Consider the following 25,565-nt stretch of genomic DNA (forward strand, 5'->3'; position numbering starts at 1 on the left):
GAAAACCCTCAAATTCATTCAGTTGCAAATGTTTCTCTTTACTTGCTATCAATTGCTCATGTGCATGAGAACAGCGTACTATTGCTGTGAACGAATGAACCTTTTGTCTAAAATACTATATAAGAATGTGTTTTTGGGAGAAAAGGAGGAGTCATTTCCCTCTCTTAGAAGTTTTAGTTCTGAACTTTTCTGAGTTTAGGACTCTGTTTGTGGGCTTATCTCTTGCACTTTATTTCCTTTTGATAGATATGTAATTGTGCCTTGTACTGTGAATAATTTTGCAGTACCTCTTGAAACCTGAGATCTATGTGCCTGCTCTCCTTGAAATCCATTGTATTTGCATGACAAGGCATTTCTACATTTTTTCCATCAGGCGAGATTCGGGGGGAATCAAAGTCTGAATCAGGACTGCACCACCAGCGCCCACAGAGGCGAAGAAAGTGTAGCGTGGGCTTGTGCGTTTAGTCTACATTTGGAGAGTAAATAAAACGTGCTTGATCTATATTTTAAACAGTCAAACTTGCTGTTCGTGCATGTTTGATCCCTGTTGGGTTTTCTTCTGCCCAGCTCCAAAGCACCAAATTACTGGTTATTTGCAGTTATTTAGGCAATAGAAGGTCTAATGGTGTGACGTTCTAGGTTGCTTCTCATCTAAGATGTTCAAAGATAACCCACTCCCGGGCCTCTCTCCCAAAGTGGATGCTACCAGCGAGAAGAAGTGTTTAAAAACACCCTGAGGTCACACATTCAGTGTTTGCAAACTCAGCACCTGCTGCAGTGCTGGGGCTCAAGGTGATACCGCTCAGCCCCATTCGGCTAAGAGGAACAGAGACCTCTCTCTAGTAATAGTATAGGGGCAACTGTGCACCCTCGTCCACCTTCAGGGAACAGGTCAGTAACCCAGCCAGACAGCGCAGTGGCTTGGCGTGCTTCTTGCAGAGTTATCTGAGTAACTTTCAGGTGCCAATCCTGGTGGCATAGCTCATGGGGTAGGCGCCCACTGCAAACAGCTGCTAGTTACCTGCAGGCATCAGTTTGAAACCTTGCAGGCTTTAAGGGGATATTCCTTTCTCCTAAGTGTGCTAAGACAGATATGATTGTGTTGGATGGTAATTAACGCTAAAGTGCCTAAAACACTTCTGTTTGCTTTGTGCAACACGTACGTTTTATTATTGTTCTATTTAGACAAATAGACTTGTATTTTACGCACAGAAAACCAACCCCGCCGGTATCTCTCTTTTTTAGGTCTCACCTAGACAGCGCATATCCTTTCTCTTGGAGACATTTTGTTTTCTATCAATGGGCTTGGAGACCGCCCACTACTTACTATTGGTTGTCTTTGTTGTCAGTCTCATTTATCTGCTACCTATAGGTCAGCTGAACCTCCCGTGCAGCATGGCCACATTTCTTGTGTCCTTCCAATGTCCATTTTTAGGCACTGCTTTTTGCTTATGGACTTAACACTCTACCTGAGTGCAGCTTTTTCAGCGGACCCTTCCGTGCCCCCTCCCTCTCCCATGTTGTTAACCTCCACTCCCTCCCTCGGTTGATGCCCTCGTGGTTGTTTACCCCAACCTTGCCTCTAGATCCTCCCTCTCATCCTCCATTGTCAGCGTTGCCCCTCTCCCTCCATAATAAACAACAGAAAGACCTATGACGCATGTAGCTGACCGCGTCATAGCGCTTTTCCCCCTAACTTTTACCTACTTGGGTTAACAGCCCATTGACTTCATGGAAGTGTTTCTTTATGCTGGCTTGGGTGCCTTTTCAGTCCTCCCTGGGGCTCATATAGGCACCTGGGACTGTAATTCCGATTACCAAGAGCTAAAGTAGAGAGATGAAACACACCTCCAGCAGCAGGCCTGCCACTAATCAATCAATCAGGGGGCTTATGAAGCAAGCTACTCACCCGTGAGGGTCTTAAGGTGCTGGGGGGATGGGGTGTGCAGCTCCGGGTCAGCTGAAGAGCCAGGTCTTTAGGCTCTTCCTGAAGGTGTGCAGGGTAGGGGAGTGTCTGATGTTGGCCAGGAGGTCGTTCCAGGCCTTGGCCAGAAGGTTCTACCACCTGCTCTGATTCTGCGGATCAGCGGGGTCTCGGCTATGAAGTAGTCAGTGGAGCAGAAAAGTCTTTTGAGTACGTGGAACGAGACTCTTTTGTTTAGGTATTTGGGTCCGATGTTGTGGAGGGATTTGTGGGTGAGTAGCTTGAAAGTTACTCTCTTCTTGACGGGAAGCCAGTGGAGTTCTCGCAGGTGATGGGGCGTGTGCTCATTTCGTGGGGTGCCGAGAATGAGTTTAGCTGCAGTGTTCTGGTTGCTCTGGAGTTTGTGTAGCAGGAACTTGTTGATTCCAGCGTAGAGGGTGTTGCCTTAGTCCAGTCTGATGGTGATGGGTGATAGTCTTTCTGGCTTCGGGGGGATTCACATAAAGGTCTTGCGGAGGATGCATAGTTTTTTTTATTTTCAACAATGCTGCACAAGAGCTGTGCTACTGTTCAACGTGGCATAAAAAAACAGGCAAAGCCAAATACTAGAGCTAGTATTTGGCAGTTTCTGTTGCCATGCTGTACAGCAGCATCGTTGAAAGTTAAAAAAAACAAAAAAACAACAGCACGGCCAGCACTTTATGTGTCGTATTGATTTTTTCTTTTAGTTTCAGCCATGCTGCTGTACAACAAGGTTAAAATCATTGACAAAGCCAATAGATCTCGCATATTCTTGACTTATTGGCTTTGCCAATGCTTGTGCCAGTGCATCTTTGTTTCCTCCAATGAGCTGAGAGTCTAGAAACATTAATGCATTTAACAAAATTAGAAGGAACAATTAGGGCTGGCCAAAGAAAAAAAACATTTCCCTGAGCAAATGGGATCTTTTAAACTCATAGAATGTATATACCATGAAGGGAAGAGCATCCTGTCACTGGAAATGTGTCAGATGTACGGCGGTGGATGACTGCCAAGCAGCGTCAGCCCACATGCAGCTCTTTACTGCAATACCATATTACACTTGGTTGCTGCTTCTATTATGGCCCTTATTGCATCTGTTGGCATGCTGGTGGCGACAAAAACTTCTTCTGCATAAGCAATGATTAATCTTGGGTTACCGTATGGATCCATATTACCCCGAAAATGGACCAAAATCTGGGGGCCATGGAACGCCTACAAGGGCAATGCTTATACTGATTTAATTTCTCCTGGGCTGTTTGGACAGCAGTCAGGTCCACCAGGGTCCTTCACAAATGTAGGTCAATATGGCGGATAGGAAGGGAGCCCTGTGAGAAACACTGTATAGTGGGATGCCTTTTTATTTTATTACAACGTTAGTGCACCAATATGCTATGTACCGGTGTTTTACTTAACTGTCAATAAACAGAGTTAAAAAAATGAATGGTTCCATTAATAAGGCATATAATAGTCAAAGGGGGCACTCCCCTCTTTCTATATTAATATGCTCTGTCTTGAAAGTGTTAATAAAAACATTCGCTCTCCCATCATTATAGATGGATTGACTCTTGTCCTCTTAGATGCCAAAATAGCATTTGTTTGTGTGGAATGGCCTTTTATTTGGGTAGTTCTGGAATGTTTGTGGTCTGATATAATTTATGAAAGGGATAAAATGCCCAATATACCTATTTCACCAGTTTCCATAATGGCGTATTGCAGGATACAAATCCACTGTCTCTAATGCTTCAATATGCTAAAATAACCAGTTTCATAATGTCACAGTGTTATGCAAATTTCCACTTTTGTTAACCACCGGGATCATTTCATTATCAGTTCACCGTATTCCTTTATTTGCCTGCAATTCATCAGTAAGCTGATCTGCATCATCATAATAACTTTATTTCGATCATCCGTATCTTAAAAATTGAACATACATAAATTCAGCATAATCGGTTACAATGCAGCATGGAAGAAAAATCCTAAACAACAGTATAAGTCTTGATCCAGAGAGCCCCCTGCAGAGAGGCTTCTTGGTACACTAGAGCTGTTACAAAAACTCCGATACAGGGCAAGAAACCAATGAATGAGCTCCCAGTTAAGAAAATTAAAAAATATTTAACAATAATTGAAATCTATTAGTTGAATAGGAGTTATAGATAGTTAGAATTTCTTTATAGGCGTGTGCTTTGGGTAGACAAAAAACACAACACAACAGAGAACGGCAAGGGCCTAAATCATAGTAGACCCACGAGGTAGTATGCAGGCTTTTATTAATAGGCCCTTTGGACTGCACTAACAAGAGCAGGCTATCTTGTAAATAACAAAACAGTGGTTCATCGGAAGCCCACTCCCTTTTTTTTTAGAGGTTACAAAAAGTGCAAAAACAAAATCGTTTTTAAAACAGTCATGGCAAGACATTAACTCGATGTAGAATCTCTTAATGTCGGGCCATGTGGTCAATAGAAGCTGGAGCAAACATACTTATTTGCACCTTGTGCCAAACCTCTTGGATTGGATAGTGCAACAGCAGTCAATAAAATACAAGCGTTATTTAAAACAGCCAATGTTACGACAACAAGGACCCCACTATGTAAAGCTTGGCGTATTAAAAATATCCGAGGTAATACATTGGCTCTAGGAGCAATAGGGTTTTAACAACTTATCTCCTTTTTTCTGTTTATTGCATGTTCCGTTTTCGAATCCATTTATACAAAGTCGAGATCACATCGCTACACCAATGACTATTATATTTCAGTATTACAAGTTAGGATGCAATATGCTGCTGTTAGATATAAAACTGTTTCTGAAGGTAACAGTAACAATAATAACCATCTAGGGCCTCAAAACCAGACTCCCCCATGTGGTAATTTACGATGCAATCAATAGTAAGGGCAGCAAAAAAGAGTTTAAATCTCATTATTTTAGTTGGTTCTTGGAGCTGGATGGGTGGTGTTAGGGCATGTTGCGTTATGGTTCTCCTCCCCAGACAGGGGTATTTGTCGCTCCCCCTCCATTACCTCCTCCCCTTCAATGAAAGGTTGGCTCAATGTTGCAGAAGCAGCCTGTGTAGCAATTTACTGGTCAGTCGAGCTTCTGTCCCTTCTTTAAAAGTGCCAACGTGCAATGAGTGCCAAAGTGCAAGAGCACTATAAAGTAAAGCACAATTGTAAACCAGTTACAAGAAGAGTAGAGCAGCCAACAAAAGTTCAATTGATGCCGCATCAGCTAAAACAAAAATAAAGAGACCACAGCTCGACTCAGCATGGAACTCTTAACATTGCGTTCACTGGATGTATTTTTTTTTAAACAATCAATAGACCCTAAGACCCACTTTGCTAAAGCCATGGAAGCGACAACTGCTCACTGATTCGTATACACTTGCAACGTCTTATCCATACAGAAATTTGGCCATGGAGAAAACCACCACTTTAGAGTTGCCAACATAGAGGATCCTAAGGGCCTTCATGTGCCGTCTGGTACCCAAGTTCCAGCACAACAAAAATATAAATTTTCCTCTTTGGGTACGATACACCAAAGGTATAGGATGTGTGTAACAGATTCGGGCATCTCTGCACAAACAAGGCAAAGTTCCCCCCCAAAGGAATCGGATGACCACTTACTACAAAACTGTTTATTTGGGAGAGTCTTGTATCTAAACTGGACGTACAATTTGCGTGCATGACGGGGAGTAATTTCGTCGATTGTGGACTCGCAGTACAGACATGGTTTTACACTGGGTCACCATTTGGACAGCTACATATTTCCAATACATTCCTTTCAGACCTTATTTAGATATGTGGGGGATAACCAACCTTTCTTCAGACCCAGTTTTCCCAGCAATATTTTCACACAAATCTGCCGCTGAATCTTCCTTGCACATGCCAGAAACATAAAGGGCCTGATTTTGATCTCTACGCGGACGGGTTACTCTATCACAGCGGTGACGGATATCCTGTCTTCCGAAACATAAATCCCATAGGATATAATAGGATTTATATTTCTGTGGATGGGATATCTGTCACTGTTGTAATGGAGTAACCTGTATGCCGAGCTCTAAATTAGGCCCTAAGTCTCTAAGACCTCCCCAGTACAATTCAAAGGCTGGTGATGTCCAGAGGCGAAACAAGAAGCTCAGAAGTCTAAACTTAATGGAAACTACCTCCCTGAGCCAAATCCAAACACACTGGGATCATTGGCGTGCTGGCTGTGAGTCTGGAAAGGCATCTAACAAACTTATCTTCAGCTGTAGACAAGGTCTTAACATTCGCATAACCCCAGATTTCTAAACCATACAACACAGTCAGTAGGACCTTTACATTATATATCTCAAGAGCTGGTGCCACCCTGTTGGATATTGTCCGTCTGTGCAAGTTGACTATATTTGCTGTGTAGTTGTTTAATAATGTATGGGGTTTTTTAATTTGAGGAACCCAAATTAGATTTGGCGTAAGTCTTATGCCTAAGTAGGAGCAATCCGGGGGTCTTTATTAAAGAATGGGGAAAGTGGAAGATAAACTTTTATTTGCAAAACTTTTGTATTTGACAATCTATTTATAGAGTGCTGGGAATATTTGAGAGTATCATGCAATGATCAAATTGTGCGCATTTTGTAATTAATCGCCTGATTTAATAAGCTTCGAGTTCACAACTGTGTGCCAAGGTGGACAATTCTGACAGGATTTGATTTTTAACAATGTGCATTTCTTCTGTAAAGTCATTTGGCCTAAGTATTCAAAGAATGACAACTGATCAATATAGTTTTACCCCACATACATCCTACTCCTGGTTTTTGGGGAACGCGGAGTGGAACAGCGTACATTTGGTCTTGGAAATCTTCAGCTCTTGTCCCCTCTCAACACAGAATTCATTAAAATTATTCAACAGCTGTTGTAATCCCACAGGAGACTTGGTAAGTAGTATAGTGTCATCATCAAAGAGACAAGCTCGTACTTTCCGACCCACCACTTTAGGGGCCTTGCACCCATTCCTATTTAGGAAGTCAACCGCCCCATTGATGTACAATGATAACAGGGTGGGGGCAAAAACACAGCTTTGCCTTACTCCACCTTTGATCCTAAAGGGCTTGGTCAGCCGGCCATTACCTCCTCACCTGACTTGGGCATAATTTTCAAAACGTAGTCACACCAAAATGTCTAATAGATTTGCAAGGATTCCCATTCCCTCCAGGACCCTCTAAACCCATCTAGAGACCAGATCGAAGGCGGCACATAAATCAACGAAGGCTACATATAAGTTGCCTCCGTTGATAACTGACGTTTTCCAATAGGTGCAGGTAAAGTGAAAAACCTGGTCAATGGTGCTGCCGTTGCTTCTAAGCCTTCCTGAAAGTCAGATAGGACCTCACTCCCAACAATTCGGTCTTGACGATGGACTAGCACTTTTTTGCAGAAGATCTTTTTAAGGGAGTATAGCAAACTAATGGCCCTTTCTTAAGGATAGGAATGATCTCAGCAATTTCCATGAAGTAATCTCCATTGCTGACAGAATTGCATTTGATAGATGGTTAATAGAGGGTCCCCAACCTTCCAAGTTAGCCATATACAAATCATTAGGAATCCTGTCGGGCCTAGGGACTCTGGACGCAAGGGAGTGGACAATAGAGGCTAAGGATTTGCTTAGATCAAATTCTAACATACCAGCGGAATTCGGCTCGACAGCTAGTAGGGAGTCATCTCTTTCCTGCCCATGTTCAATAACAGGTGAATATAGGCTACTGAAATGGGTAACCTACTTTTGAGGTGGGATACAGAATTCCAGATTGACACTGGGCATTTGACACATACTTAAGCTATTTTCCAAAAAGATTTGTTGTCCTTGGCTAGCATTGCATTATGGAGGTTTTCCCAGAGGCTACTCTCCAGGCCCTCTTAGCTTTGGCCAATGCACTCCTGTAGAGAGTTCTGCATCTCGCCAAGTAAGACCTACATTTTGAGTTTGAATCGATATGCCTAAAGAACCTATTTACAGATTCACACAGTGGAGTGGATGGAACGAAAAAACATAAAACTGAGAGAAACTTTGAGTCAGCCCCATTGAGCCATGGCTTGCTGGAAATGACGTTCACATTTTGCATAATCACTCCCAACAGTATACAAAGAATGGGGCAATGAGTCAACCACCTTCAGCAATTGCTTTACTTAAGTGCCATTCACATTTTGGATTAGTCCTGTGTTTGGAGTGTAAGTCATTCTGCATAGTGGCATCAGAAAAGGGTACATACATAGAGGAAAAGCAGTCTGGGCCAGATGTACAACCAATTTTAGCATGCGCAAACGGGTTAGCGACCCGTTTGAGCATTCTAAAATTGGCATGGCCATGTACTAACACAATTTTGCGAGTCGAAATGTATTGCGACTCACACAAAAGTGTATACAGATTCGCTATTTGTAAGGGGCATTCACTTCCAAATAGCGACTCTCTAACCCATGTACAAAGGTTTTGCGACTGCGATTGAGGTCGCAAAAAACTCGCAAATTACCACCCTCTCCAAGCGGGTGGTAATGGGGTTGTAAATTGGTAAGGGTCCCCAGGGGACCCCTTTCCTTTGTGACAGGCTCTGGGAATATTTTTTGAGAGCAGGCAGTGGTCCCAGGGACCACTACCTGCCCTTACAAAATGAAACAAAAACGTTTCATTTTTTTTTTAAATGCATCCCGTTTTCCTTTAAGGAAAGGGGGCTGCATTAAAAAAACTGCTTTATTTAAAAGCAGTCCCAGACATGGGGGTCTGCTGAGCCCAGCAGGCCACCATGCCTGGGAGGGCCCACCACTCCCAATGGGTCCGCAAATTGTGAGAGGCTCATTAATATTCATGAGCCTCGCAATTTGCGACCCCATTGGGAATCGCAAACAGTGTTAAACACAGTTTTACATCCAGTTGTGCGACTCGATAATTTGCGAGTTGCAATTGCTACGCAATTTACGAGTCAAAAAATTGCTGGTCTACACCTGGCCCTAAGTCTCCAGCTGTGGTGCATAGTGCACAGGAGTGGCACCAACGGTGAGGCTGGAGAGACCAGGGTGGCTCACACACTCATGATTAAGTGAAACATCCTACCTGGTGACAGATGGGCAGCTGAGGTGCTTTATAGTGCAACTGGCCTCCCTGCTGTTATTAGTCACTTTTTTTATTTAAGCAGTAAGGAGCCTCAGAATGATTTGGACTGAACAGTAGGGTACTGCCGGCTGTCCCCCAACGTCCTAGAGGTTTGAGCAGAGGCTGACTTTGTACTGCACTGGATCGTGCAGGCTGCCAGGAGGCACAAAAGCCAGTCTGGGTATTCCCCCTGCTGACCTTGCGTGGCTGCTTCACTGTCACCCTGCTACGGTTGAGTTCATTGGTGATATTGCTGAGCATGGTTCTCTGACATATGACAGCGTTCTTAAAGACAGCTTGCTAGACTGCTACAATGCTAACAGGAAGAGATGTGGCTTACTTAGTGCCTGGAATGGATTATCTTACTGTGGAATCCTGTCCTGTTTGGAGGGTGTTTTGGCACTGGGTTGAATGCATGGGTGCTGTTTGCCCAATAGGTGCTCTCTCTACTTGGGGTGATGATCGTGTGCTGTTTGCATGGAGGGTGCGCACTCCGCCGGGTCTTATTCCCATGTGCTGTGTGCATGGAGGGTGCCCACTCCACTGGGCTTTGTTCCCATGTGCTGTTTGCATGGAGGGTGCGCACTCCACTGGGTTTTATTCCCATGTGCTGTTTGCATGGAGGGAGCATCCTCCACTGGGCTTTTTTCCCATGTTCTGTTTGCATGGAGGGTGCACGCTCCACTGGGCTTTGTTCCCATGTGCTGTTTGCATGGAGGGTGCGCACTCCACTGGGTTTTATTCCCATGTGCTGTTTGCATGGAGGGAGCATCCTCCACTGGGCTTTGTTCCCATGTGCTGTTTGCATGGAGGGTGCCCACTCCACTGGGCTTTGTTCCCATGTGCTGTTTGCATGAAGGGCGCACACTTCACTGGGTTTTATTCCCATGAGCTGTTTGCATGGAGTGGAAGTTCTCCACTGGGTTTTGTCCCATGTGCTATTTACATGGACGGTGCCCACTCCACTGGGCTTTGTTCCCATGTGCTGTTTGCATGGAGGGAGCGCACTCCACAGGGTCGTGTTCCCAAGTGCTGTTTGCATGGAGGGTGCGCACTCCACTGGGTTTTATTCCCATGTGTTATTTACATCGAGGATGCGCACTCCACAGGGTTTTGTCCCAAGTGCTGTTTGCATGGAGGGTGCACACTCCACTGGGTTTCGTTGCCATGTGCTGTTTGCATGGAGGGAGCGCACTCCACAGGGTTGTGTTCCCACGTGCTGTTTGCATGGAGGATTACTAAACAAGAAGCCAATACTGCAACAATTATTTAGAAAGCGAATGAAAGTCGCTACGCACTAAGAATTAAACTGAGCGCGAGTGAGGACAGTTTTGTCAGAATAAATCACATTTATTTTTTAACAAAGTTTGTAGTTATTCGTTGGTTCAAAGTTCACCAAGAAATTCAAAACATTAATAATACGGACAATACAAAATACAATTTTCATAAAAATGACATCACATCAGTAATACAAATTTACAGAAAGGACCACATTCATACGTAATTGATCAATATTCCCATTCAAAACTCACTCTTTCACACATACCAGGCACACACAAGACGATATTTACAATCTGAAATGTCACAAATTGAATTAATAAGACAACAAAACACCAGAGACACTCTTTCAATATAATTTGAATAATTAGTACAGTCGTAGAAAGCTATTTCAAGTATAGCGGTCTTAAGGTGAAGAAAAACGGTCTACGCGTTTCGAACCCTTATTGAATCGGGGGGTTCTCATCAGGACCTCAACACTTTGGTGTGAGTACACACTAATGTGACAACAAGCCGGGCGATGACACTAGATTTTGTGTCGAACTCGTGTATTTCGGATTTAGTGATTCCAATGTCCGGCAAGGAATGTTCGGAGACAAGTGGTCTTGAATCAATCAGGGACCTTTCGCGGACTGGCGTAATGTCTCAAAGTAAAGTCCGCTCTGTATCCACTAATTGCATCAATGTCTCAAAGTAAAGTCTGCTCTGTATCCACTAATGGTAGGTATGTATATATTGGTCAGTGTCTATTGGTTAGGATCAAGAATTCATCATAGAGAGCCTTTACATAAATAACTTATTTAGAGATTACTTTTGTGTAGTACAGGAAATGTATTCCAACATTTTCAAAGGTTAATATGCATGGTGATATGTTCACTCGCGGCCAGGCTGTGTTGCTGGTCACATCCGCGTTGATGCTGCTCTGAGGAAACCTCACATCTGGAGGAGCGGAAACCAAACCAATACGTATTGACAGACTGGAAAGCCCCGGATGCCCTAATTACTGGCTACTACTGAGGAACCGATTAAGGTCCACCCGTAAGAGGCCACTGGACGGCCCGTTTTTAAGCGCTCCTGCACTCACGTCCTGAAGAAGACCCCAGCATGAGGCTTCAATCAACCCTTAATCCATAGGGGTCGAAACGTAGACCGGATTGTTTTTACTTTCTTAACATAGGAAGCAACCCTTTGATACATACAAACCCTATGTTAAAGATTTTCTTGGAACTAATGAACAAAATTAGTCTGTAAAGGTTGCATTATCACTGTGATTGTAGTATGGTCACAACATCCTTTACCCAGTCCCCACCACCACCCAACCACACCTATCCCTCTCAAACTGTCTCCTTTCTCTTTCACTTTGAGCGCATTTCTTATTGTATTATTACGTGTGAATTTATATTATTGGCGAATGAACCCACAAGGATTGTTTCGAAGCAACTGTGTTGAGACTTTTGTCCGGTAGACTCTGCTTGATTCAATGAAGAAATTGTTTACTTGCATGATGCATAACTTGTGGCATTCTTTTGAACATATCACCATGCATATTAACCTTTGAAAATGTTGGAATAAATTTCCTGTACTACACAAAAGTAATCTCTAAATAAGTTATTTATGTAAAGGCTCTCTATGATGAATTCTTGATCCTAACCAATAGACACTGACCAATATATACATACCTACCTTTACTGACCCAGGTCAGGATGTCCTTAGGGTACACCCCGTTGTAAATTTACTACTGTATCCACTAATGGCATCGATGCCATTAGTGGATACAGAGCGGACTTTACTTTGAGACATTACGCCAGTCGACGAAAGGTCCCTGATTGAGTCAAGACCACTTGTCTCCGAACATTCCTTGCCGGACATTGGAATCACTAAATCCGAAATACACGAGTTCGACACAAAATATAGTGTCATCGCCCTGCTTGTTGTCACATTAGTGTGTACTCACACCAAAGTGTTGAGGTCCTGATGAGAACCCCCCGATTCAATAAGGGTTCGAAACGCGTAGACCGTTTTTCTTCACCTTAAGACCGCTATTCTTGAAATAGCTTTCTACGACTGTACTAATTATTCAAATTATATTGAAAGAGTGTCTCTGGTGTTTTGTTGTCTTATTAATTCAATTTGTGACATTTCAGATTGTAAATATCGTCTTGTGTGTGCCTGGTATGTGTGAAAGAGTGAGTTTTGAATGGGAATATTGATCAATTACGTATGAATGTGGTCCTTTCTGTAAATTTGTATTACTGATGTGATGATGTCATTTTTATGAAAATTGTATTTTGTATTGTCCGTATTATTATTGTTTTGAATTTCTTGGTGAACTTTGAACCAACGAATAACTACAAACTTTGTTAAAAAATAAATTAGATTTATTCTGACAAAACTGTCCTCACTCGCGCTCAGTTTAATTCTTAGTGCGTAGCGACTTTGTTTCCCTTTCTAAATAATTGTTGCAGTATTGGCTTCTTGTTTAGTTGTTTAGTGATATTGAGGCTTGGCCTTACTGTGGGGAGCCCACACCCAGTGTTGTTTTTTCACTCGTTTGCATGGAGGATGCACACTCCACTGCGTTTTGTTGCCATGTGCTGTTTGCATGGAGGGTGCGCACTCCACTGGGTTTTGTTGCCATGTGCTGTTTGTATGGAGGGAGCGCACTCCACACAGTTGTTTTCCCATGTGCTGTTTGCATGGAGGATGCGCACTCCACTGTGTTTTATACCCATGTGCTCTTTGCATGGAGGGAGCTCACTCCACAGGGTTGTGTTCCCATGTGCTGTTTACATGGAGGATGCGCACTCCACTGGGTTTTATACCCATGTGCTGTTTGCATGGAGGGTGCACACTCCACTGGGTTTTGTTGCCATGTGCTGTTTGCATGGAGGGTGCGTACTCCACTGGGTTTTGTTGCCATGTGTTGTTTGGATGGAGGGAGCTCACTTCACAGGGTTGTGTTCCCATGTGCTGTTTACATGGAGGATGCACACTCCACTGGGTTTTATACCCGTGTGCTGTTTGCATGGAGGGTGCACACTCCACTGGGTTTTGTTGCCATGTGCTGTTTGCATGGAGGGAGCTCACTCCACAGGGATGTGTTCCCATGTGCTGTTTGCATGGAGGGTGCGCACTCCACTGGGTTTTGTTGCCATGTGCTGTTTGGATGGAGGGAGCTCACTTCACAGGGTTGTGTTCCCATGTGCTGTTTACATGGAGGATGCGCACTCCACTGGGTTTTATACCCGTGTGCTGTTTGCATGGAGGGTGCACACTCCACTGGGTTTTGTTGCCATGTGCTGTTTGGATGGAGGGAGCTCACTTCACAGGGTTGTGTTCCCATGTGCTGTTTACATGGAGGATGCGCACTCCACTGGGTTTTATACCCGTGTGCTGTTTGCATGGAGGATGCGCACTCCACTGGGTTTTATACCCATGTGCTGTTTGCATGGAGGGAGCTCACTCCACAGGGTTGTGTTCCCATGTGCTGTTTGCATGGAGGGTGCGCACTCCACTGGGTTTTGTTGCCATGTGCTGTTTGCATGGAGGGAGCGCACTCCACAGGGTCGTGTTCCCATGTGCTGTTTACATGGAGGATGCGCACTCCACTGGGTTTTATACCCGTGTGCTGTTTGCATGGAGGGTGCACACTCCACTGGGTTTTGTTGCCATGTGCTGTTTGCATGGAGGGTGCGCACTCCACAGGGTCGTGTTCCCATGTGCTGTTTGCATGGAGGGTGCGCACTCCCCTGGGTTTTGTTGCCATGTGCTGTTTGGATGGAGGGAGCTCACTTCACAGGGTTGTGTTCCCATGTGCTGTTTGCATGGAGGGTGCGCACTCCACAGGGTCGTGTTCCCATGTGCTGTTTGCATGGAGGGTGCGCACTCCCCTGGGTTTTGTTGCCATGTGCTGTTTGGATGGAGGGAGCTCACTTCACAGGGTTGTGTTCCCATGTGCTGTTTGCATGGAGGGTGCGCACTCCACAGGGTCGTGTTCCCATGTGCTGTTTGCATGGAGGGTGCGCACTCCACTGGGTTTTGTTCCCATATGCGTTTGTATGGCGGACGCACACTTTGCTGGGTTGAAGGCCCATGTGGTTTGTCTAGCACAAACATACTCCACTGAATGTGATGGCAGTACAGATTATTGGTGGCGTGATTATTTTTGGTTGAGTGCTCTCTGCGTGGGTGTGCAATGGAGTTCCCTACGTGAGGTGGAGCGTGAGCTTGCATGTGTTGCCATTTGCCCTGTGTGAAGTTGTGAATGAAGATGTATAGTTCCGAGATTATTTCTTCTACAGTGGGTGATTCATAAGGTTCTATTTCACTCTCACGGTCTCCACGTTATTTGTGTATTATAAGTCAGGTAAACTGTGTACTTCTAGTTTGCCCCTTAAGTATCCTGTTTCCTGTGCTCGTTACGTTCTTGTCCTTTGTTATGCTGCAGTTCTTTGTGAAGTGAAAGATGTGTGGTATGTAATGTTATCAGTCGTGAGGAATGTGTGATGTTATTAGTGCCAATGTTCTATCCCTGTCACTTGGAGTTTCTGTCAGCAGATGGGGGCTGAGCTAGGTACATCCTAGCTTCTGCTGGGGTCCTCTTACTTGTAACTTGTGCCTTAGAAAAGTACCAGTTCCTGTACATGTTCGGCTCGTGTGTCTTCCTACAGCAGGCAACTTCAAAATGCAATACATAATGCACAGTTAGCTCCTGTGGAGCTCAGTCTGCGCCTCAGGAGTTTGTTCTTGGTGCAAAATGAAGAGTTTAAATAAAAAAGAAAGGCAGTAACCTGTTGCGGTCCGGCAGATCTTGACCACAGAATGGCACACACACCAGTGGCATTATGCTGTACAACACGCGAGGGAAAGCCTGCTAAATGGCCTGCCATGCTGGTGCAAAGAAAGTTGAACCCTTCTTCATCTATATTTACGTCATTTGTTGTCATGCCTCTTTCTACCAGTGGTTGTAAGAGGCGTGTCGACATGTTCCTACATGTATACATGTTGAAAGGGTGTTCAGGTGGCTACTTCTTTATGTTATCAGATGGTGGAGAGAGTCTTGTCCGAAGGATGAGTCCAGTCGCTAGAGTGTAACATTATCATTGATGAGAACAACATTATCATTGATAAGGAGTCACTCAACCATTCATTCATCCATGCGGCCTCATACGGCATTCTTTCATCATCCATCCATCCATTCATCATGCACTCCCACGGTCATTTATTAATTTCTGAAATTATTATCCTACCAACTGTCCCCTCACTCACTCCCCAATTCACCCACCCTTGCTCTCATGCACCCAATCCTTAATTTATTCTATTTATTGATGCACTCACAGACACAATTCATCCATCTATGCATTCATTCGCTCACTGCGGACAGGATGGTTGTCTTGAAGCTCTGACAGAGGGGGTACAGCATGTTTACATTTTAAAAATGGAAATGCTACATTTAAGTATACAGTTTTTTCTGCCAGCAATATCTGCCCTGCTGCATAGACTGCACCCGACCCAACTCATGCCCAAGCCGTCGGAAAGGAAGTTACTAGGTATAGGGAAGAGGGGTTGAGATTGTTCCTGGGGGAACATCATCTAATTCAATATTAAACTTGTCATCCTTTATCTGATCGTGAGACCTTATGTAAGGAAGAAGAAACACAACGCGGCGGCTCGTCTGCTCTCTGGCAAGACAAAGTTTGAATCCATCTCCAAAAATATAAAGGATTTTCATTGGCTCACTGTACAAAAAAGAATTCACTTCAAATCCCTCTGCATTGTGTTCAAAGCAGTTAACAATCAAGGACCACATTTCTTAAAACATCAACTGCAATACTACAAACCCACCAGAGCTTTACGATCAGCCACTCTCAATCAACTGGTCGTTCCCCGCACCAAAACAGTCACCTGGGGTGACCGACGCTTTCTGGTGGCGGCCCCCAGACTCTGGAACACCCTGCCTCTTAACATCAGACAAAGTGCCACGCTCCTCCAGTTCCGTAAACTCCTGAAAACTTGGCTGTTCACTCAATAATCATTTCTTTCTTACAGTCCGTATTAACTAACTGGTTTCTAACCTCACATTTTGTACTTAAATAAATGGTTTATCAGCGCCAAGACGCCCACGGGTAAATGCCGCGCTCTATAAATATTAAAAATAAATAAATAAATAAATAAATAAATAAATGTGGCACCTCTCTAGACCTGTGGCATAAAGATGTCTCGTCTATAGGTACATACCTTGCTGTACTCTATTGGTTCCCTGCGACTGCAGACACCTGGATGTCTGGAGTGTTTCTGTTTTTTTAAGTATCTGTCGCTCACCCCTTCATTCATCCATGTACTTACTAAGCAATGCATCCACCCGTCCCTTTGATTTATTCTGGCATTCACCTACTTGCCACTGAACAACCACATATACGAAATCGCCAATCAATGAAATGCACTTTCATTTTAAAAAGCCAGGCCTATTGCCTTTGTCATCTCGTTTACTGCACCAGTTAATTATATGGAAACGGCAGTGGTTTTTACATAGTTCTTGCCTTGGAATCCAGGTCTTCATTTTGTAGACTTTGGTCGTAGGGATTCTAATCATTCTTGTGGTGCGGCCATGAAAACAAACTGCACCACGCATTTTACATAAACAATACAAAATATTTCTTTATTTTCTATATAACAATCCATAGAAGCGATCAGTAAAATATATTATTCTGTTTCATTTTACAATTTTTGTTTTCCAGTTCTCTGAGAAGTTCCTCGAAATCTGTGATGTACCATTTTGCATTCTCTTTGACCTGGTGCCTTATGACGTTACCTCCAAACCCAATGAATCCATCCTACAGAGCCAAAGACAAAGAAGAACAATTGGTCAATAATAAATTATTTCTATGGAGTTTAGTAGAGTTCCATATGTCCCAGAGGTCTGCTCTGATGCTTCACTTTGTGGCATGTCATAGTAACCTGGTAACTCAGTTATTTGTTTGGTTTTACAATGTTATTATAGTGAAAAGCACAGAGTCATCATTGCAATACCATATTACATTCCAATTTTCGTGCATTATAGTACATCAATATTCACAGACTACATACATTTAATGATTAGGAAGGTCACTGTTTCGATTTCTCCTCATCGCCATATCCTCAGTTGGAGAAGTACAAATCTCCCCCTAAAGGCCTTCCACCCTCCCCGTTTCTTGTCCCACTTCTTAGGGAAACCCCACTGCTTGTAGACCTCCTTCTCCGCAATCATGCATCTATCCATCTCCACCACCCAGCCAACCGTCAATGGCGGTTTGTTGGATCCCCAGAGCCTTAGTATAGCCTGTTTCACTAGTAGGAACCACCCCAGTGCCACCCATTGTTGCTCTATGTTTGTCAGGTCGGCGGCCTCCCATATATTCAGAATCCCCATTCGAGGTGATAATTGCAGGTGTTTACCCAGTGTCTCTCATTTTTTTGGTTGCACTGCTCCACTGAGGACTTATATTGGGACAGTCCCACAAAATATGATAAAATGTACTGTCTTGGTCGCAGCCTCTAAGACACAACGCATCTGCACGGCTACCTATTTTGTCCAGAAGTACCCCGGAGAGATAGGACCTGTGGAGAATGTTTAGTTGTATAAGGCGAAAACGGGTATTTATCGCTGTTTCCCTGGGGGACAGTAATGCTGTATGCCAATCCTCACCATCTATTGGCCCTATGTCGGTTTGCCAGCGGTCTCGAAGAGTCTGGAAGGAGTCCGGTAAATTGTTACAGAGTTTACAGTAGGTGCAGGAGATAGCTTTTGTCAAGACGGTTCCGGGAGCAAGTGGTCCTCTAAAGGGGAGGAGTCTGGCAGGGAGGGTAGGTCTGGAATGTTTGTGAGAAGAGCGAGTCTGATCTGCAAATATCGAAAAACCACTCCTGGTGTGAGAGCATATTTTTAGTTTGCAGTTCCTTAAATGTGAGAAGTTTTCCCTTGCTGACCAGGTCCTCTATGTTGGTTATGCCAATGATGTCCCACTTATCAAACTCTGTGTGGTAGCAGAGCGATCCTAGCCGCTGAGAGGACCACAACGGTGTGGCTTTTGCGAGTTTATCCGCCCATCCTAGGCGCTAAATGGCCTTATGCCAAATGGGCAGTTTGTGACATAGGCCGCAGGTACCGGCCCCTCCGGACTTTGCTGTAAAGTAAATGTAAATGTAAATGTAGTATACTTGTAAAGCGCACAGCTGCCCCAGCAACGGGGCGTCCCGGCGCTGTATAACTCTGGGGAACCCGTCCTGGCTTTCCCTGTGGGATGGTCCCTTGCTGGGAGTCCCCAAGGTGGAGCCAGGCATCCCCGGAATTGGTGGGGCCGTTGTGGAGATTAGGCAAGCTAATGCCCAGAGTTGCCGAGTGGAACCCCTGATTAGAGTAAGCACCGAAGTGAGAATTATCGAGTCCGCTGACCAAGGTCCACGACCCTGCCGCGTCGGTAATTGAACCCTGGTCCCAGGCTGACTTCTGCTCTCAGGCCTGCCGCCTCTAACCAGTGAGCCACACTACTCCACTAAAGAGCACCTAAATACCCCATCCGCCCTGTTTGGTATTGTTCTAGGTGGAAGGACGGGTTCGACGGGGAGCCATCAATCCAGTGGTTGATAGCCACCAGTTGTGAGGCCCAGTAATAGAGGGGTAGATACGGAAGGGCAATCCCCCCCATCGTACCACCCCTTTGTTAGCTTCTGGAGTGCGATGCGAGGTGCCCTACCGTCCCATAATAAGGTACGGTGTTCCCCTTCAATGGTGGTAAAGTGATTGTCAGCAAGCGGGAAAGGGCAGTTTTGAAGTACATATCAAAATCTAGGGATTGCAAGCATTTTAAGTAAGGCTGCCCTTCCTAAGAGGGACAGGGGCTGCGACCTCCAATGTTTAACATCTTCTTGTAGCCGCTTGAGGGAGCTCAGAAGATTTTCATCATAAAACGTTTTGGGGTCAGGTGTGATAAAAATGCCCAAGTACTTAAAACCTTCAGTGGCCAATTCAATCGTGTAACCGCAAGGTAACCAAGGTAGAGGGCCGTGTAGAATGTATAATACAGATTTGGACCAATTAATGGTGTAACCTGCATATTTGCCAAAGTTAGTGATGACGTTAAGCAAGCTGTTAATAGAGGCCCGAGGGGATGCCAAGTATATTAGGACATCGTCGGCGTATAGCGAGATTTTGTCTTCGCTCCATCGCAGTCCCCATATCGAAACATCCAGCTGTATCCAGTGTACTAACGGCTCGAGAGTCAACACGAACAGTAGGGGGGACAGGGGACAACCATGCCTGGTCCCTCTCTGTAAAGCAAATGTACGTGACGTGTGACTGTTTACTCTGACTTGACCTAGCAGCTTAGTGTAGAGCAGTGCCACCTATTGGCAAAACCTTGGGCCATAACCAAACCTTGGCAATAACTCGAAGTGGTAAGCCCATTCTATCACATCAAATGCCATGGTGGCATCTAATGACAGTATAACAGCGTCTTCCTGCAAATACGGCTGTTTGCCTAGGACATTATGGACGCGACGAATGTTTAAAGCGGTGCTTCGACCCAGTACAAACCCGGATTGCTCTTCATGGACCAGAGACAGGAGGACTGCGATCAAACGAGACACAAGAAGTTTAGCCAATACCCTGGCTTCTGAGCTAATTAAAGAGATGGGCCTATATGAGCCACAGTTAGTCGCTGATTTACCCGGTTTGCCTATGACAACTATAGAAACTAGCCTTTGATCCAAGGGAAGAATACCCTGCTCCAGACTCTCATCATACATGTTTTTTAGGTGTGGAGCCACTCCCGTGAGCAATTCAATCGGAATACCGTTAGGCCCCATTGCCTTTCCCGAATTAATGGCAAAGATAGCTTTACAGATCTCTTCTACCGTTATGTCTGCGTGTAGACCGTTCCTGTCCAGGAGTGTAGGTAGGTTCATTTCCTCCAAGAGCTGACGTGTGTCATCGGAGGAGGTGGTGGTCTTGGAGGTATATACTGCCTCCAGGTGGTCCACAAATGTTTCCGCTATTTTCCCGGGGGTCTGTTACCCGCCTCCCATCCTCAAGTAAGATTTCAGGGACCCATCGAGCCGCTTGATCCCGCCGTTCTAGCCATGCCAGCATTTTGCCGGCTCGTTCTCCAAACTCATATACTGTGGCGTTTATGAAGGAGTCTCGTCTGGGTTTTTTCACGTGCTAGGGTTCTGTATTCTAGTTGTTTATTCCGGAGTTTGTGGGCTGTGGCTTCAGTGGGAGAAGTATTATGTTACATCTCTAATAGGAGCAAGTTACTTTCAAGTTGAGTCAACTGTTTGGTTTGGTTTCGGATATACCTGACCTTCAATGCTAGGGCACGCCCCTTAATTACTACCTTATAGGCCTCCCATATAGTGTTTGCTGAATCGACAGAGCCAATATTTTCAGTGAAATAATGGTCTGTGTGCTCAGCAAGGTCGTCTTTGAAATCTGGGATTGTAAGGAGCCATGGGTTATTGATTATGGGGCATCGGGTATAGTGCTCGTGAAAAGTAAGTTCAACCCTGAGGGGGGAATGGTCAGAGATATCTCTTGGGAGCCCCTGGGGATGTTGGAAGTGACCTATGTCTGCAAGGGACGTAGGAAAATAGTCCATGCGGGACATACTGTTATGTGCATTCGAATAGTGTGTGTAGTGAACTACAGCTGGATTCAGCTTACGCCAAATGTCAGCAAGTCCCATTGCTTGGGTGAAGTCAGCCATGTATGTGCTACGCCGTGGAGACAATTTCTGGGGGTGTCTGTCAAGCATTTCTTCCATTATCATATTAAAGTCCCCTCCTAATATAAGAGTAGCAGGGGAGAGATCTATTAGTATCTTGCCCAGGTCTTGCAATGCTGCTTTTCCTAACGCAGGTGGAAGATAGACCGATATTACATTCAATGGCTTACCCTCCCAGAGCGCCCCCAATACAGCAAATCTGTACTGTGGGTCGGCCCATATACCGGTAGGAGTAAGGGCTATATTTTTACGAATGAGGATACCTGTGCCTCGGGACCCAGACGTAAATCCCTGCATGGACCATAAGCTTGTATCCCCACCTGTGGAGAGCCTTACAACTGTTACCCACCAGGTGAGTTTCTTGCAAAAGTCTCAAATCTGGCGATTGTCTCTTAAGGTACTGCAGGACCACTCCCCTTTTTATTTTACTGCCTAGGCCATTAACATTCCACGTCAGTATTGATAGCCTCACATCCCTTGAGTCTGCAATGTCGGGTAATTTAGAAGAGCTAAAGGGAAACGCAGTGCGACTATTGGTGGCATACATGTCGAAACCTCAGTTCAAATGATGATGACAGTGTTGGCGGAACCCCTCCAGTCCCACCACCCTAAATATATAGGTGACAGCAGTAGTTTAGCATTTTGGTTTGGCAAAGTTAAGTTCACTCGAATGCTCTGTGCAAAGAAAACTATAACATTGAAAACCACAACTTTTCTTATAGTCGCGTCCATGAATGGAGGTCAAGGATCCAACATCTTTTGCGGTGGCTGTGGCGGCCTAGGATCCATCGGCGCAATACGAGTTTGTTGTGCTCTCAATAGGCCCCCCCAACCTGGGCCTCAAGTGTGCAAGGCTGCCTGGTCACTTCCCAGCCCCACCGTCTCTAGTGTTGTGCTCAGGGGCTCATGAGGAAGTCCGAGGATAATGTGGGTTCAGTGTCAGTAGTTACTGTTGTGATGGAGAGGTGCCCCCGTTATTTTCTATTGCAGGTCTAAAGCCAGGAGGAGAGGCCGCGTCCCAGCGTCTCCAGGGGTAGGCATCGCAGCCGGGGCCTCGATTTGACACCAGCCGCTTACCTGCTTAGCCGGCTCCCAGCACTCCGTGGACGGCGAGGGTATCTCTGTCGCCTCACCTCCATCTGCAGCTCTCAATAGGCACCCTCTCACCTCACTCCCTTGGTGGCTCTCTCTCAAAGTCGGGGGCCTCGATTTGCCTGTCCACCCGGTCAAATCTCGGCTTCCCAAGGGCCACATATGCGTCTTATTCACATCGCTGTCCACAGCAGCGCCCGATCGTCACCCCACCAACGCCGCTCTTCGGTGGCCCCCAGGAGGTATAGCCGCCCCAGGCGAAGCCGATTCTGTAACCAAGGACAGTGCGTCTATGCTCCGTAGGTTCCATCCGTACCCCTTTTCAGGCCGCCATTTTGATGTTATCAGAGCGTCTCAAGTCGGCAGCTCTCATTGGCTTAAAATCAAGCGGAACACATTCTCTAGCAGCGCCTTCGTGCTGTATTGGGTAAGGAAGAGATTCCCGATGTGATTGGGAAATCTACATAGCGAAAAGCGGAGAAATGTGCGTATATTTCGGTGAGGGCAGCGGAGCCGTCTTAGAGAGCGACCATTCCCGTCGGCTGCTAGCCACGCCCCCGGTAACTCAGTGATTAACATCACTTAAACACATAGAAATAATTGAATTGAGAACGAGGTGTGAAATGATCTAATAAATGCTTGATATTGTTTATATCTATCATCTGGAACCTATGAGTATGAGTACTGAGTATTTTTCACATGGACCCAAACAATGAACCTTAGTAGTGGGTGACAAATTTGCCACATGTATCAAGCCTTTTTTGCGTTAGAAAACCGGGACTATCCTGAGAATTAGCCAATTTGTGAATTCAAAAAAAGGCTTTTCGTGTGTATCAAACCCTTTTTTACAATTCGGTAACTTTTTTTTTTTTTATGCCATCATAAAAAGTTCTGGAGGGGAATCTTCCGGTGTGTGCCCGCCAACAGTCGCTTTTCCCAGTTTTCTTGCTCATCGAATCAATGCACCGCTTGCTATAGTTGTGCGGCCATGTAGTAGAAGTTCAAGCGGGGAACCTCCATACCCCCTAGCCCCCATCGTCTCTGTAAAGGTGCTTAGCTTTATCCTCTTCCATTTTGACCCCCACAGCAATTCCATGATCAGACGGTCAAGCTGTGTAAATAACTTTTTCGGGACCATATATTGGGAATTCTGAAGGGTATACAGGCATCTCGGCAGGACGACCATTTTAGTCAATGCTACCCTCCACATTAGTAACAATGGAAGCCCCTTCTAGAAGGCAACAGACCTTCTTAAGCCTTCTATTCTCTTCCCTATGTTATCAGCAAGGTATGTCGTGCTAGTGTGTGTTAACGTGACTTCCAGGTATCGCACCCCTTCCAGTACCCCTCTGTGATATGGGACCGTCCCCTACCTCACTGATGTGGCGCCCTCCAGGGCCGCCCTCCCTATCGCTGAGGGGGTCCCTTCCAGAGCAATCCCCCACTTCAGACAACGACCCAGAAGCGTCCCTGATAACCAGGACTCCACCCCTCTGTCCTTCTTTGCAGGAGCCAATTGGAGCCGGCGACAAACCGGAAGCATCACCCCGTGACCCCGGAAGTCCCTCCCTAGTCAATGAGCCGGAACACGGAAAAGACGGAGCCCAGGAGAGAAGAGCGTGCAAGACGGCGAACTCGTGGCAGGAGAGTCGAGCGTACGGAGAACCGGAGAAGGTGACATCGGAAGAAGAAGAGGACGTGTGGAGTGAAGACTGGTGGAGTCCGCAGGAGGTGGCTGGAGAGCGGCCGCGACTCTCTGAAGAGTTGCGGCGGGGCATGTGAGTACCATCATCCCCTGTCTAATAATTGTGGCCCCAGTAGAGTTGTGTATATAGTGTAAATAAATGTATATAGAAGGATAACACCGGAGCTCACACGGACACCGTTGTAATTAGAACCCTCACCTACCCCTCACCTAGCACTTTTTGTCTTCCCCAACCGTACCTACCTTTCTACGAAAATACCCCCCCCTTTCCTCACAGTCTCTTTTCATCCCTCACAACCCCGTGTCGGTATCAAGGCGACATTCCGGTCCCGTTGGATTAACAGCCCTTCTCTCTTCTGTTTCTCTATAACCTCCGAGGACACACCGGGACCACCAACTGAAGACCCTGACGTCCCGCTTCCAAGTGAAGGAGAAGACCCGGACCCCATCCCTGCGTGTTCATCCGTATGTTTCCTTCTTGAACCTTATACGAACTGTTGTACAAAGCTAATAAAAATACCAGGGGAACTATCGCCCACTATATCCGGCCTCCACGCCTGTTATTCCGGTCCGTCACACCCCCACGACCACACCCTCTCATCCCCACATTGGGTAACTCGAGCTTAGACTACCCTATTAAGCTCCCCATGGGGAATAGTTTGGATTTTCCAGGGTTGGCGATTCGGTAACCTGTTACCGAAGCGCAAAAAGAGTTAGCGATGCCCTATTAGGACGGGGCATGTTTAGGGCGTCCCTTCCAAAAACCGAATTGAAGTGGTATGTATGAATGTTTTGTGACCGTGAATGCGGGCACAAAACATTTGCAATTTACCTCCAACTTCAAGTTGGTGGTAACCCATTCGCAAAGGGTGACGAAAACGTTTTTTAAGTGCAGGAAGTAGTCCCACGGACCTGCCTGCAATAAAAAAAATGAAAAAAAAAGTTACTTTTTTCTTTTTTAAACGCAAGCCGTTTTCCTTTACGAAAAAAAGAGTGCTGTATATTGAAAGGCAATCACGGACATGGTGGTCTGAGGACCCAAGCAGGCCACCATCCCTGTGATTTTAGCAATTCCTAGTGAGTCGCTAATTCCGACCTACCTCATTAATATTAATGGAGTAGGTCAACTTTCGACCCCCTACGAATTGCTAAATGAAACTCTTGGAGTTTCATACATTTGGAATAGCGATTACCTAATTGCGATTAGCTGAAAATCGCATATAGGTAATAGCTATTCCAATTGTTGATACATGTGGCCCTTTATCTTGTATATGAACCCCCTGGAGGGTAATCCTTTCTTGCAGTTCAGGAAATCAGGGCCCCATTCATAAAAGGAGTTATGACTCGTAAAGTTACGAGTGCGGATTTTCCGCACTACGGGTAGAATCACAGCACTGCAGTACTTTGTGCTGAGATTCCGCCATGAGTGTGGAGACTTTACGTGTCAAAAGTCCCTTGGTGAATCGGGCCATGTATTCTCGTGAATATTCTGAACCTACTGTCTACCAGTCCCTGCCATACCAATGGTCATGGTCTCATCTTCGTCTGCTTCAGAAATATTGTCGCCTTCTTGAACTTCATTTCCTTGATGTTTTGAGACCGCTCCCTTATTCTCCTCTAAATGATCCAACATGACACCTCTAAACAAGAGGACGAGCACCAGGCATTATCT

The 25,565-nt window shown here is 45.4% G+C and overlaps 1 protein-coding gene across 4 annotated transcripts in view; it reads right to left on the reverse strand.

The window, feature by feature from the left end:
- Positions 1-16,975: 16,975 nt before the first annotated feature.
- The window catches only part of PSPH (phosphoserine phosphatase), a 186,839-nt gene continuing 178,249 nt past the window's right edge, over positions 16,976-25,565 (reverse strand). For all 4 annotated transcript variants that reach the window (XM_078679392.1, XM_078679391.1, XM_078679390.1 and 1 more), the window contains one exon: positions 16,976-17,169. In XM_078679392.1, coding sequence (XP_078535518.1) covers positions 17,026-17,169 — 144 coding nt within the window. In that variant the 3' untranslated portion in view covers positions 16,976-17,025. The remainder of the gene's footprint in view (positions 17,170-25,565) is intronic.

This window comes from Lissotriton helveticus, chromosome 3_1 (genome assembly GCF_964261635.1).
Source record: "Lissotriton helveticus chromosome 3_1, aLisHel1.1, whole genome shotgun sequence".
NCBI lineage: Eukaryota > Metazoa > Chordata > Amphibia > Caudata > Salamandridae > Lissotriton > Lissotriton helveticus.